Source organism: Catharus ustulatus, chromosome 11 (genome assembly GCF_009819885.2).
Source record: "Catharus ustulatus isolate bCatUst1 chromosome 11, bCatUst1.pri.v2, whole genome shotgun sequence".
In the NCBI taxonomy this organism is placed as follows: domain Eukaryota; kingdom Metazoa; phylum Chordata; class Aves; order Passeriformes; family Turdidae; genus Catharus; species Catharus ustulatus.
This window is the reverse complement of record NC_046231.1, coordinates 3,373,172-3,387,971: the sequence shown is the minus strand read 5'-3', so window position 1 is coordinate 3,387,971 and position 14,800 is coordinate 3,373,172. Positions and strand designations below refer to the sequence as shown.

The window sequence follows — 14,800 nt, the reverse complement described above, 5'->3', positions numbered from 1 at the left end:
AGTTCTCCCGGGCTCCCCCGCCCTGCTGGCCCGGGCTCTGCCGCCCCCCCTGCCCCGCCCTGCTGGCTCAGGCTCTGCCGCCCGCCCCCCACACTGCTGGCCCCGCCTCTGCCAGGCTTTCCCACCTCTGCCAGGGCCGGCCGGGCTCCAGCTTGGCTTGGGGCTGCCACGGGCTCTCACTTCCGTGTTGGCAGCTTTTAGAATTTTGTTAATGTATTAGCCGCCCCGGAATATTAGCCGCACTTCCGGGTTTCCACCAAAATTTTGGTCAAATTGGTGCGGCTTGTATTCGTGAAATTACTGTACTTCCTAACATGCTGGGACTTTTCTGAAATACCTAGCAGCCCTATTCAGGGTTTTCAGAACAGACTTGGGTTCTTAAATATTTTTTTTAATGGGGAAATTGAACTTTTCTAGTCTGAATTTAAAGCCATTGTCCTGATGAATATAAAGTAAGATGAAATCAAGGTAAAAATAAAAACATCCGTGGATATTTGAGTTTAATTATGTAGCACTCTGATTTTGCTTTCTTACCTGTCCCTTCCCCAGGAACCATTTCCATCACCCAGACTGGCGTTTGGGAGCTTGCTTTAGCCTGGCAGTAACACAGGTAGAGGGGCACAGTGTGTGCCTGCAGTCTGCTGAGAAGACACATGCTCAGTATACCAATTTTCAGGAAATATCCCAGGTCTTAATTGCTCAGCATTTAGTGTGGCTGAGGAAAGAGGTTCTTAATTTGTCTGGCTCCAGCAGAAATGTTTTTCAAGTTAACTCAGTAGGGAAATGTTGGGTTGTTGGTTTTTTTTTTTAAACAGGAAACATTCCCTTCTTCAGGACTGGATTTAAAATTATCCTGGAATGGTTGAACAGCAGCCACAAAGCAGGTCTAACATTTAAGATCATGATGATGTGAATTTCTCACTCTTGCCTGCAGCCAGGGAGCACAGAGCAGCACAAGGAGGGAGCAGTTTCCTGGCACCAGCCTGGGGGCACTCACAGAGCCACAGAGCCTTGGTGCACCCGGGCTGGCTCCCGTGGGAGCCCCACCAACCCCCTGCCCTCATTCCTGCTCTTGGGAGGAACGTGACAGGCACTGTGCCCAGTCCCAGAGTGACCAGCACGAGTCTGTGCAGGTTATCCAGCACAGCTCTGAAGCTCAGCAAGGAATCCTGCTGCCCCTGGAGCACACTCCTTCCACCATATCTCATGTCACAACTGAGACAGCAACACCACTTCCTTTCCCCCAGATTGTTCTAACCTGGCTCTTACAGGCAGGTGAGAGCAGGAATGAGCCCTGGTTGCACTGCACTTTTGGTGACTGTGCACCTCTGGGATCATCTCTGGGTGTTTTCAAGTGCTAAATTCTTGAGTATCTGACATGGCAGGGTCAGCAAGGATGTGGGCTGAGGAACAAAACACCAGACACTTTTTTTCTTCTCACTTTACTTGCCTTTGTTGTGCTGAAATAATGTACTGTGGCATTTTCCCCAAGAATCTAATGAGTATTTCTTTTTTGCTTTCAGCTACGATGAATGTGTGGGGCCAGGAGCAACACAAATATATATCCCTGCAGATGATCCCCCGCCATATTCCCTTACGGACCCTTGCCAAAGAAATGAAATACCTTTAAATATCTGTATCAGCCAGGAAGAGGAAGCAGCAGGGACTGCAGGAAGGGCTGCACATTGTGCAGTGAGGCTGCAGGACTGGCAGCAGCCCAGCTCAGGCATCTCGGTGATCTCCCAGTGCGGAGGATGCTCCCCTGTACGGGACAGCGGCGTGTGAGCACAGCCTGCTCCAACAGAAACGTGGAACATTCTCTGCCCATCAGACCCCAAATCCTGTCCATGAAAGTGGCTCTTTCCTTCAATTCTTCTGAAGAACTCAGACCAATGGAGAATAAAACCTCTGGAAGTTTTACCAATTTTATATCTTAAAACAGGGATACAATGGGATTTTTTTACAGTCAATTTTGCAAGTTTACCTAAATTTCCCTGTTCATGCTTCCAAGTGTTCTATGGCATCACGTAGCATAAAAGAGCACCAGAGACAAGCAGTGCATCTGACCTTTCTGAAGCATTGCAAAACCCATTGAAATCAGCCACTCATCATGAAGATAAATGTTATCCAGTCAAGCCTACTTGTTGATTTTATGATACTTTGCATGTTTTAGAACAGAAGGAAAAAGAAGAGCATTTTGTTGTCATTGTAGGTGTCACTAGTACATCTCATTCACTGTATTGACAACAAAGCATTTTTAAGTAACTCTTTGTCTAACTATGTGTTTCAGTAGGCAAAGCACTGCCTAAAAAAAAAGATTATTATCAGTACCATGTAGAAGCAAAAGAAAAAAGGAATAATAATATTTTAATATCCACATTATTCCTTTGGCACCAGGCTTTCCAGGCCATTGCAAAGCCTGCTGTAAGTCCTCCTCGGAACAACAATGCACAGGTGGTGGAGAGGTGGCAGTGGGTCCCAGAGTGCAGCACAGCTCTGCAGGCTGGAGCTGCATGTCCTTCAAGGGCCAAGGGAAGGGCACAGGAATCCTGGAGGATGCTTCAGGCCAATTCCCACACACGGCTGCATTTCCAGGCACAAACCAGTTTCTTTTTCCATAGGGAGCCTGGGTGTTACCGTGTGAGCACAGTGACCTCTAGGAACTGAGAGACGCTGGGCTGGGCACAGGAACAGAACCTCAGGAGCCTCAGAGCATTCCCAGCTTTGAGAGAATAGACCAGGGAAAGGAACCCAACGAGTGAGCCCAGGACACTCAGGAGGGATGGGAGGCCGTGGGTGCTGGGCTGGGGGTTCAGCTCAGGCACAGCAGCACCGTGTCCCCAGGGACGGCTGGGACTGCACTCACTGCTCCCACAGAGCCTTCCCTGCACCAGCCCGGCCAGGGGAGACTGAGTGTGGCACCAAGGATCCCAGATCCCTGCTCCTTGGCTCTGGAGCAGGCAGGGCAGCGGGGACCCAGACCCTCATGGGCACCCCTTGCTCCTTTTCCCCTCCTGGGAGCCACTGGCCAAGCCCCGGGCTGGGCACAGCTGCCAGGCTGGGTACATGTTTTACAGCTAACACATCCCTGAGCTTCTGTCTGTGCACCCTGAGCTGGGCAAGATCCACGGGTGGGGCAGGAGATCTGCTTTCCCCACGTCCTTTTTATGGCCCAGCAAAAAAAAGTTGCAAGATTCAGACAAGAGGCCAGCCCTGAAATCCAACAGTAGGCGGCCAAGGAGATTTCCATGTATTGCCTTAAAAAAAACAAAGTTTGGATCCTGTTATTCACTTCTGCCTGGAATGTCCCATTCCTCATCTGACACAAACCCATTCCTTATCTGAAAGCTTCTGTGTGTCTGGCACAACAGACCAAGGAGAGCTCAACCCTGAGCTTTCCTTGGGACTTTCCCTTGGAAAACCTCTTTGCTGTGTTCTTTTCAAATGTGCTGCTGCAGGAAAGTTGAACTCTTAGTTTGCACTCTACATTTTTAAGTAATTTTGAAGTTTTGGGTCTAATGGAAAACCCCAGAGTGACTGTGGGTGCTAGCAGGAAGCAGAACTGACTGCCAGCACATTGACAGCAGGGATGGAGCTCCAGACAGCCCTTAAGCCCTTGGGGCATTCACAAGCCTGGGTTCCCTCTGGGACCAGGGCCAGGAGCTGTGGCAGGGGACAGAGTTATCACAGGCTCATCTCTAGGAAATTTCTTAGAGGCATTTTCTCAAAATACCAAAAAAAAAAAAAAGTTTTTACACTGAGAAAATGGGCTTCATTTTCTATTCCCATTAAAGGATATGTAAAGCTGAGTATAGTAAATACATAATGGTGTTTGAAAGGAAGCAGTATCCAAATTACTAAAATTGCACTTGGATTTTCTGTAAATACTGAATAATTTTTAACTGCAATCATCATTCAACACTCCAAAGATTGACACAATTATAATTAATACTTAGATGGGAAGTAATTATATGGTTCTTACTGCTATATAAATTATACCATTACTGAGTCATAGGCACATGATGAGATATAAGGTAAGCATGCATTTTTTGCTAAGTAGATTACATTAAATAAGTATTTTGCTAAAATGAGACAATTCTTTTGCAGTTCAGCAAGATTTTCAATATTCTCAGAATACTATACCCAAAAGAACAAAAATTCACCATTTTGCATTGCAGAACTGCTGGCAGGCATTGCTAGAAGGTAGGCTCTGTTTCACATTTGTGTTTTTAACAGAGAGAACTGCTCCTCTCCATAAAGTATTTGTTTAAGCAGTTCCGTGGTATGCAAAGTACCCTGCAATGAGAAAAACAAAACTCTACCCCACCTCCAAGGGACCAGAGATGCACAGAATGGCCCAGTCAGATTCACTGGCAGGACAATCAGAAGAGAGGGGAAGCACATGGTGGTTTGTGCAGAATGGGATTTGCTTTCACAGCTGTAAAAGCTCCTGCAGAGCTGTCTGGAACAGGGCAAGGCTCTGGGACCTGCTTCCTTAAGGCTGCTGCTGGGGAGGGCCAGGGAGACTCTAATGAACCCAGATTAGAAGCAAAATGTGAGGTTTTTCCCCTGAAAGTGAGGCTCTTCCAAGTATCATGAGCAAGCTGAAGGCTCTGCTGCACACAGGCACAGAGGGCTTTTCACACGGGGCACACGAGTCCCCTCAGTTTCTCTGCACGGTGGGAAACCCTTTGGTTTAGCTTTTAACCTTTCAGACAGGGATTTCCCAACCAACTCTGTATCTGTGGTTTACAAAACAATCTGACTTTAAGCAGACTTCTGACGAGAGTGGGAGATTTACATATTACCTGGTGTTAGCAATGCATTGGTAAAATTGTAGAAAACTAATTCAAGTCTTTCTTTCTTTCTTCCTTCATTCTGGGTTTGGTAGCAGTTCTTACACATCTGCCTGCTCCTGCTCCCTCTTGTGGCATGGACCACTCCATAAAATCCTGTCATCCTGTTATCACAGAATAAACCAAATAATCCCAGCTGCTCTGTCACATGGATATGGGAGCCAACCAAAACAACCACATCCACACTGTAGCATTTTTCTAAGTTACCACTGAATACCTGGGTTATGTGATTCATTACAAACATATAAAATTAAAAAACAAACTGAATTGAAGGCAGTGTGCTGCCTTCTGTGATACCTTACCACCATCACTTGCAGGAGTGGTTTAGCATTTTCTGCTCTTGTTGATCTTTTTAACTGAGTGATATCCAACAAAGTTTGTGGGGGATGGGGGGGAGCTTATAAATCCTGACAGCACTAGAAAGAAAAAAAATTAGCTTTAAAACACTACAGAAAGAAGTTTGGAGCTCTGAAGTTGCTTCAACAGCTTCCAATGCTACTACTGCAAGTGCTGAAATTCCTTGTAATGATGCAATAAGAACATGCTTTCATTTCTTGAAAATATTGCAGATCTTGAATAAATCTCAGCAAAGTTGGCAGAGTGATGTTGCTCTTGAGAAATTAATCTCCTGCTATCAGATATTATCCTATACCCTTGCATAATTCTAATACCAGTGTTAAAACCCAGGCTTAACACAGGCCTTTGCTTTATTACATGAGTAAAATCAGAAAGAAAACTGGAAATGCTATTTCTTGCTACATGATAACAACCATGTATTTCTGTAGTCGTCTCTTCTGCTTCAATTTTTAGTATACTGATCTTATGCAGAACTTTTAGTAAAGAACACACGTGTATTTGGGTTTGCTTCTGTGCTTTTTATTTTACATCTCTGGAACCACCCACAACTCAGCAACTGCTGAGGAAGCAACTCTGTGCTTCAGTCATATTTGGATTTTACCTTTGTCAAAGGCCACAGGAACAGGCAGGCACTGGAGCAGACAGGTCCCTCCTCTGCCGGGGGACAAGCCAGTGTCCAAACTCAAGAAGGGCAGAGTCCAAGTATTAAAGTCAGGACACTGAAAATGGCAACGTATCACCAAGGGAAAAGATGAAAAGCCAGGAAGTAATAGGCTCAGAAATATTTAAAATATTCAAACAGATCATTTTTTAGCCCAGCAAGGTGAGCAAAGATGTGTTTCCTGAGTGGAAACCACATCCAACTGCTCTAAGTGGTCTTGGTAGAGTCTGACAAATTATTCCCCTCCTTCAATTACAGAAAGAATTTCTATGTGAAATTATGACCATAGACTGCTGTGAATTAAAATAATAATCATCATATGAGAGAATATTTATCAATTTGTGAAGTCACACAGGTGCACAACATCATGGTGGCCACAGGTGGTGACTTGAAAATTGGGATTCCAAAAATCAAGATTAGGAAAGCACCTGGACCACAGGCGCATGTTCCAGCTGCTGGATTCAACCTCCATTTAACCCCACTGCAGGACACTTGTCAGCCCCGCAGCAGAACAAATCTCATCTAACCCCACTGCAGGACACTTGCCAGCCCCGCAGCAGAACAAATCTCATTTAACCCCACTGCAGGACACTTGCCAGCCCCGCAGCAGACACAAAGCTCTTCCAGCTGTTACCCTGCCCTAGGGATGCAGAGGCAGCTCCAGCAGGAGGAACAGCTCCGGCCCAGGGCTCACACCTTGTCTCAGGGGTCTCCAGCAATTGCAGTGTCGATGCTGTGCTTGGCTGACCTTTCTCAGGAGAAGGAACACAGCCCCACAAGGGAGGGGCTTTTTGGCCAGGATCAGCAGAGTGATGTGAGCAGGACTGAGCAGTACTGGGGGAAAGGGAATTCCAGTGTGGGAGATCGTAACCCACTCAGTGACCACCTACTGCAAACGAATATTTATCAAATGAATGGACCCAGAGCCCAGGGCAGGGACAATCATCCCTGAGTGCCGATCAGCATGACACAACCATCAAAGAGGGGTCTGAGCGCTAATCAACACAAAAGTTGTACCACTTGTGACTAGTGGATGCTGATACCTCTGTTAAAATGTAAAAAAAACTTTGGATGACCAGAGAGGTTTAGGTGGATTACCAGCAGTTCCTGCTTTGTACAAACCAGGTTAAAGTGCAGAGTTGGCGCTACGCACCGGGGAGCCACCGACATCTCGGGACACCCCAGGCCATGCCCACGCACGCCCTGCCCGGCCCTGCCCTCACCTCAGAGCTCCTGTCCGACAGGCCCCGCCCCGCCCCTCGCGCAGCCCGAGCCCTCACCGCCCTCCCGCCTTTCACTTTCGGTTCGCGGGGCTCCGCCCCCGCCCTGACTGACAGGCAGGAGCACCAATGGCCGCCCGGCGCGCGAGTGGTGCCGGCCAATGGCGGCGCGGGGCGGGTGCCGGGGCGGAGCCGGCGCCATGGCGGAGCCGGCGCTGCTGAGGGAGTACGTGTCGCAGGTGGCGGCCCGCGCGGCGCAGGGACAGCTCTCGGCCTGCGCCGACCCCGCGCTCAAGGCTCGGGCGCGGCGGCTGCTGGGCGCGGGGCGCCGCGGGGCTCTGGACGTGCGCGGCGTGGCTGAGCACTGCCGGCGGGCGCGGGGTGACCGCGCCCTGCGCGACCTCGTCAGGGCGCTGGAGCTGCTGGAGCTGCTCTGCGTCAACCTCCTGCTGTGCCCCTGGCGCCGGGAGATCCGTTCCCTCAAGGTACGGGCACTGCCACCCACCCGCGGCTGCGGGGCCGCTTCCCGGGCCGGGGCTTGGAGCGGCACCGGGAGGTGGAGCGGAGTCAGGGGCACATCCTGCTGGGGACAGGGAGCGGGGTCAGGGCACATCCTGCTGGGGACAGGGAGCCGGGTCAGGGCACATCCTGCTGGGGACAGGGAGCGGGGTCAGGGCACATCCTGCTGGGGACAGGGAGCGGGGTCAGGGCACATCCTGCCCGGGACAGGGAGCGAGGTCAGGGCACATCCTGCTGGGGACAGGGAGCGGGGTCAGGGCACATCCTGCTGGGGACAGGGAGCCGGGTCAGGGCACATCCTGCTGGGGTCAGGGAGCCGGGTCAGGGCACATCCTGCTCAGCTCAGGATGCCCAGCATGTGCAGGGCTGCTCAGAGGTGTTCGATGGCCTTCACAGGCCTTGTCCTCAGCGAGGCTGGGAGTGCTGAGCAGCTCTGGGGGTTAGGAAGGGAGCCCTAGTTGTGGTGAGATAGCAGAGAAGGTAAAAGCTACTCTGAGAGGCTTTGCCTTTCATCACACTGAGCTCTGGGCAAAATCTGCCTCTAAGCAGGAATGTTTTTAGCAGTAGCCATCACCAGTGGCTTGGTGCCAAAGGCCAGGTGGGTCAGTGCCTCTGGTCCCTGGTCAGAGGCTGCTGCTGGTGGAGTGGGAGGGACAGCTCCTTGGAAAGAGGAAACGCTGTTGTTTTGTGCAGCAGGGTGGTCACGGTTACTCCACTTCCCCAGTGCACTGAACACGTCTCATGGCCCAGAACACACAGCCATCTTCTCATGTCCCAAATTTAAACAGACTCCCCAAACACCCAAATGCAAACTTATTGTCCTTGCTTTGACAACAGGTGCTGGTGAGGAAAAGCCATTTCTTTGCTTCTTCCTGCACTTAGGTCTCACCTGTGGACTCTCAAACAGCTGTAAAAATTTCTGTTCTTCTCATTCATCTCCCTAAAACAGGCCAAAGCGTAAGATAGTCAGGTCTACACTTAGTAGGCTCAGCTTTTCCTAACACAAGAATCTTAGACTGCATTAAAATTAAACTTTGAAGATCACTGTGGGTAACCCAAAGTGTAAGACAGCCTGCTGCAGGCCTGAAATCATTCTACTGCAAGGCACAAGTTGAAGAACAAGCAGTACCTTGTGCAGTACAGATTTAATTAAAAGCTACTGAAATACATGGAATAGTATTTCCCATGTCCTGCCACTCACCTGCTGTGATGTCCCTGCAGTGCCTGCAGTTGTCCCCTCTCCAGAAGGAACAGAAGGCGAGGAGTGCAGGGCACCTTGACAGATTTATCTGAGAATTATACTCTGGCCATTCTGGGGGTCAGTTTTGTTCTCCTGAATCTCCTGCTTGTGACACTGATGCTCAGGGGTCAGCCTTGGTCTGGCCCAAGCTGGGCAGCCTGAAAACAAGGTACCTCATCCCTGGAAATCCTGACTTTGCATTCTCACCTCTGTCCTGTTCTGACTTGCCCAGAGTGGATCATGCCCAGCTCAGAAAAGTCTCTCCTGTCACAGGGTTTCAGACAAAACCAAAAACCACTTCCAGGTTACAAACTAGGCCTCATGCCTGGGATAGCTCTAAAACCAGGCAAATATTGAACAGTTTTTTAAGTCGTTGCACAGCAGCAGCATTTTATTGTTGTTTTGCAGACAGCTTGTGCAAAGAAAGGTGTTTGGACATTATTTCTGTTAGAATAGTCTCTCTTCAGAAAGGTGCTTTCAAAAGATGGCAGTTTAATTCAAGGGTAGTAAAGTTCACAGCAGGAGTCTGAGCCATGGAAAAAGAAAATGTTACAGACTTGTCACCAGTTCAGAAATGTGATTTACAGTGAGTGCATCATGTCTGTTTCTTTAGAAAAGACCTCAGTGATTCATTCTATGAACCTCTGTTTAAAAAGCTTAGGTTCAGTGGAACACAAAAGGTTTATTTCTGAGCTTCTCTAGTTTGACTAAAATTATTTCCTTACTCTCTCCTTTTTGAATACTAGTACTCTTAGCCAAGACCCCAGCAGGTTTAAATTGGCACAGCTTCACTGAAACTGATGTGCTGTGGCAAAGTGGTTTGGGGGACAGGTACAGGCAAGAAAAAGGCAGGAGCTTTTTTCCTAAAATGGAGAGTGAAAATCCCCTCCCTCCAATTTACTATAATTTGGAAATTAAGGAGCTCTCAGACAAAGGTATGGGTTTAGGAATAACAGTTCTTTACTAATATATCTACAAGACAAACAAGAACAACATCAGCTGTGAAAATCAGCACAAAACAGAACAAATAACTCAGTTCCAGTCCCTTTTCCAGTCACAGACACTCTTCTCCTCCACATGGTCCCGGTGGGACCGGGGCAGGCCCCTCGCAGCCGCAGCAGGAGCAGGGAGGTGGCAGTGGCAGGGCTGTCCCAGCTGGAGAAGGGTGAAGGGAGAACTCCCCACTCACCGTTTGGGTCCCGGTGCTCAGCGCTGCTCTCAGAGCAGGAGGCTGCAGCAGGGCAGGGTGCAGGGCAGATCCGACCGCAGAGAAACCTCTCTGCTCTGCCTTTGGATCGGCGAGTGTCCCAAGGAAGGGGGAAGTGACCAGCCACCCTGACCCCCAAACCCTGCCAGTGACTGAGGGAGGGAGACAGCCCCCACCCATCCCTTTGTCTTGAGCAATCAAAAGCTGGGGGAGCCGCCCAGCCGACTTCCTTAGGATAATAATGGGAAGAATCCTCCACAGAGGAAGAAGAGTAACACCCCCCAGCCCCAACACAAAGCTACAGTGCTGAAGAGGCTGCCAAAACAGTGCTGTTAGAAAAGCCTCAGTCACTGCAATTCAAAACTCAGACTTCTAGAACACAGTTTTTTGAAAGCTGTAAGCAAGTTTGGAAGTACAGTGATTTCATGACTATAAGGCGCACCCTTTTGACTAAAATTTTGGCCCAAACCCGGAAGTGCGCCTTATAGTCCAGTGTATTTTATATATGAACAAAGTTCAGAAATTTGCCGACACCTGGAGGTGCGCCTTATAGTCGTGAAATTACTGTATTTTTGATCTTTAGGAAATCAACTCTTTCACATTTCCCTGCACCCACTCCACCAGCATTCACCAGCTTTTCCATGTTGTGTTCTGTTCCAGACCTTCACTGGGAATTTTGTGTACTACATCCAGCCAGTGCTGCCAGAGGACATTGTGAAAGCTGTCCTGGAGAAAATAGGTTATGTTGCAACTACAGCCACTGAGTTTTCACTTGTCAAAAAGAGAAACAATGAGGAAACAAAGGAGACTGCATTTGCGATATTCCTGGCAAGAATAGAGTGTGAAGCCATCCTCGAGATGACAAATGAAGAAAAACAAGGCAATTTGGAGAACAGCCTGCAGCAGGGAGCACAAGCACATCGAGGAGAGGAGGGTGAGGAAGATCAGACACCCCAGAGAGAAGACCCTGAAAGGCTGGGAAATGAAGGGAACAGTGAGACACCTTTGTGCCTTGCTTCCCAGCAGAAGTGTTCAGCTACCTGTGCTGCATCCTTTGAAGCTGCTGGGAATCCGAGGATCAAAGGGGACGTGGCTCAGTCAGCAGCTGCTGCATCCCCCGGCAGCCTCCAGGAGCACCAAAGGCAGGACATCAACAACACACATCTCTCGGGCAAGTGCTCAGACAGCGAGGACTTCCTGATCACATACAGTGACATTGTCATAGCACAGACACCGATCTTCAGTGAGACTGTCTCTCCAACGGCTTTGGAGAAGGAGCCAGGAGCCAGGCTGAGTGAGGAGCATGCCCTGGCAGGGGCTGCAGAGGCGGCTGCACGAGTGCTTGGGCCTGTGCCTCTGTCCCCGGGAGCCAGTGGCCCCCCAGCCTTTGCCATGTTTGCTGACAGCTCCTGTGACAGCAAAACCACCTTGGAGTTTGAAGCTCCAGGAGTTCCAGTAGAATCAATTGAAGCAGAAATTAATGATGCCATAAATTGCATGGACCCAGCCCCTGGTGATGAGCCCTCTGAGCTGAAGTCTCTGCCCTACAAGGACTTTGCCCAAAACTGCAGCATCCCCAGGGAAGAGGATGTTTGTGAGTTGTCTTTAACCTTCACAGAACTTCAAATCAGGGATGCTCAGGAAGAACTTACATATCCAGTAGAGGAAACTGGCCAGCCTGAGGCAGTGGCCTATGCAGGAACAAGTGACAGGCACCTTAGAGAATTTCATGGCTCCCAAATAAAACATACATACCTGACTAGTGCTGAGCTGCACAACAGAGCAGTGTCACACACTGAGCCACCTTCAGCTCTGTGCTGTACTGCTGGGCACTTGGAGGATTCCACTACTGGTTCTGACAGCAAGAGACTGCTCATGGATCCTGCTAAGGCACACCCAGCTTCTGAGTGCTTCAGGCACATCAGAGAGCCCCCCAACCTCACCTACATCCCCCCCCAAAGCATTGATGTGCAGCCCTCACATGGGGGCAGGAGCAGCACACTGGGCAGGAGGGGCCTGGTGCAGCCAGCAGGGGACTCTGCTGGAGGCCGGGAAGGGAAGCTGGAGAACTGTAATATCCAGGAGCCTTATGTCATCATTGACAAAAGCGACCAGGCAGTGCTGTGTCATCACACCTGAGCCTGCAGTGCTTTATTTGTAATTACCTGTGGGGATTGTCCTCTCACCTGTGGCCTTGATCCTGTTGTCAGGGAGATTATTAGCTTGGTCAAAACAGTTCAAAAAAATCCAAACCATATCACTGCTCTGGAACAGTAAATAGCAGGAGTTACACAAATTCTTAATGGTTTCTTTGATAAGACAAGCTGAATGGTCACCTTTATAAAGGGTAGGCAAACTTGTATAAATTTCAGTCCGTTTAATTAATTGGTCAGATTCCTTCTGGCTGTTCTTAATGCCAGACAGGTTTCTTCAGCTGGGCATCCTATTTTTCCTTTTTCCCTTACTAGACCTATTCCTTGAATACTCTTCCAGTACAAGGTAAATTCTTCTAAACTGGAAGACCCAGCTTTAGAAATGCCATACTGGAGTGTACTCCTGTTAACTCTCTGCATTCCTTTGAAGCTGTGTCTGAGCTAATCTTCCTCCCGACGTCAGCTAAAAACACGTTTAGAAAGTTTGATAACATTCCTTGAGCTTTAAAAAGGGAAACAGCTCTTTGAACCCTTGGTTTTGTAGAGGCATTAACCTGTTGTTACAGGTTTTGTATCTGCCTCCATTTGTTACCAAAGTATTTTGTGGCCACCACCACAATTTCCGAGAGAAGCCTTGAGCATTTTAACTGTTCACTGCCACCAGGGAGAGAGGTCCAGCTACACGTGCCATTTCTCTTGCCCCTGCTCCTGACTTAATTCTGCACCAGAAGTTCACAAGACCTTTCTGCAGGCCAGTTCATCTCACTAAAATGAAGAAAAAAAATCTCATTCTTCATCATTTTAGTGGCAGGGAAAAAATTGCTCAGAGAAGGATCCCAGTGAGTAGCAGAGGCAAGCTCAGGGATATCCTGCAGGTGGGTGTGCTGTGTGAAAACCTCTGGAGTGTTGGATCAGCTGGAAGCTGTGTCCCACTGAGAGGCTGTGTCACACACAGCTCTAAATTCATTTAGGAAAGAACACTGCTGCTTAGGCACAGCCTCCAGTGCTTCTTTATACAAATATCTCCAAGGGGTATCAGAGGGTGGTGCTGAGCAGCAGCACAAGGCTCAATGGCTATAAACTAAAACACAAAAAGTTCCATCTCAACATGAGGAAGAACTTGTTTTTCTGGAGGGAACAGAGCCCTGGAGCAGATGCCTAGAGAGGCTGTGGAGTCTCCCTCTCTGACACATTCCAAACCTACCTGGACACCTACCTGCTCCAGGTGACCGTGCCTGGGCAGGGCTTGGACTGGATCACCTCCAGAGGGCCTTTCCAACCCTAAAAATTCTGTTATTACCTAGAAAGACACTTCAATACCGCTTCAAGTAGCTTTTTCAGTAGCACTGAAATGTGTGCTGGTTTGGGCTGGGATAGAGTTAATTTTCTTAACAGTGGCTAATATGAAGCTCACTTTTGAATGCTAAAAAATGCCTTTCATGTACAGTTAAAATATTAGGTGGAATTAATTATAATTGACCTTCATCCCCCCAAAAAATCAGAGGACCACACATGGATAGGACTAGTAAAACCTCAGGAACTAAAATGTAAAGATTTGCTTTATGAACAACTAATGATTGAAATTCTGTCATCCCAGCTGGGGACAGGACTGCCTTCAGCTCTGGGTGGGGCTGTGAGAAATGGCTGTTAGGAGCAAGAAATGTTCACAGGGTTGTGTCCTGGCATCCTTTGGGCTGCAAGATTCTCTGTACTAAACCATTAAGTGACGTTTTCTGTGCTGCAAAAAATGTATGTCCATAGTGAAATTTGAATTAAGAATAAACTGCAGATGACTGAGCTTCAAACGTATAGACCCATTTCCAAAGAAATCATTCTTTTGGACTCTTAGAGAAGAAAACATTTTGAAAGTTTAACAGAAGAATATCTGGTATCCCTCTATAAAGAAGCTGCAATAAGATAATTATTAGCAGACTAAATCTTACTTTTAAGCTCAGATTCTAAAGATTACAACGGAGTAGCAGAATGGCATCCCTGGGATCACATGCTTTAGGGCCAACTTAGTACTTCACTAGGAAATGCTCTCTCTGTGCACTTGTCCTTGTTAAGTTGCAGTGATTTAGAAAAGAAGCAGCTCATTAGGTGGGAATAACAGGACAGGAGCTGCAGTTCTTGACTGGGTGCCCATGCAATGGGTTTTAGGCAAACCACAACCCTACTAAAGCAGTGATGTCCAAAAGCAGCGCCATCAGATATTGGTGAAAAGCCACATAACTGAATGTTTCTATCTTGCACTAAGTGCCTGACAAATGTCTGTACGAAGTGATCAAAGTGCTAATGAAGCCTTGCTTGTTCCAGCTGAACTAACCAAAACCAGTAGGGGAAAAATACATTCTGTACTTCTGGGATCATTCCCCAAAAATTACCCAGAAAATCAATGTGAGAGCAGTCCCAGTACTGCATTGAAATGATTCCCTTGAAGACAGCATCCAGAGGGTAAAGCACAAATGAAGGCAACTCAGCATTTCCTTTAACAAGTCCAAGACTGAAACCCCCACTGGTTTTCTCTACTCTCCAAGTACTTACAGGTCATAATAAACTGATCATGATATAAACCCAAAAAACCACC

At 48.2% G+C, this 14,800-nt stretch overlaps 2 protein-coding genes across 4 annotated transcripts in view; both read left to right on the top strand.

Annotated features, from left to right (window-relative positions):
* The window catches only part of LOC117001579 (protein BEAN1-like), a 54,863-nt gene extending 49,142 nt beyond the window's left edge, over nt 1–5,721 (top strand). For 2 of the 3 annotated variants that reach the window (XM_033070002.1, XM_033070003.1), the window contains one exon: nt 1,524–5,721. In XM_033070002.1, coding sequence (XP_032925893.1) covers nt 1,524–1,785 — 262 coding nt within the window. In that variant the 3' untranslated portion in view covers nt 1,786–5,721. The remainder of the gene's footprint in view (nt 1–1,523) is intronic. The other variant, XM_033070004.2, reaches the window with a different exon arrangement.
* Nucleotides 5,722–7,294: 1,573 nt separating this feature from the next.
* On the top strand, nt 7,295–13,332 carry LOC117001522 (spermatogenesis-associated protein 2-like protein). Its single transcript, XM_033069937.1, has 2 exons — nt 7,295–7,579; nt 10,721–13,332. Exons 1-2 carry the CDS (start codon nt 7,295–7,297, stop codon nt 12,197–12,199), a joined length of 1,764 nt encoding a protein of 587 aa, XP_032925828.1. The 3' UTR covers nt 12,200–13,332.
* The last annotated feature ends 1,468 nt before the right edge of the window (nt 13,333–14,800 follow it).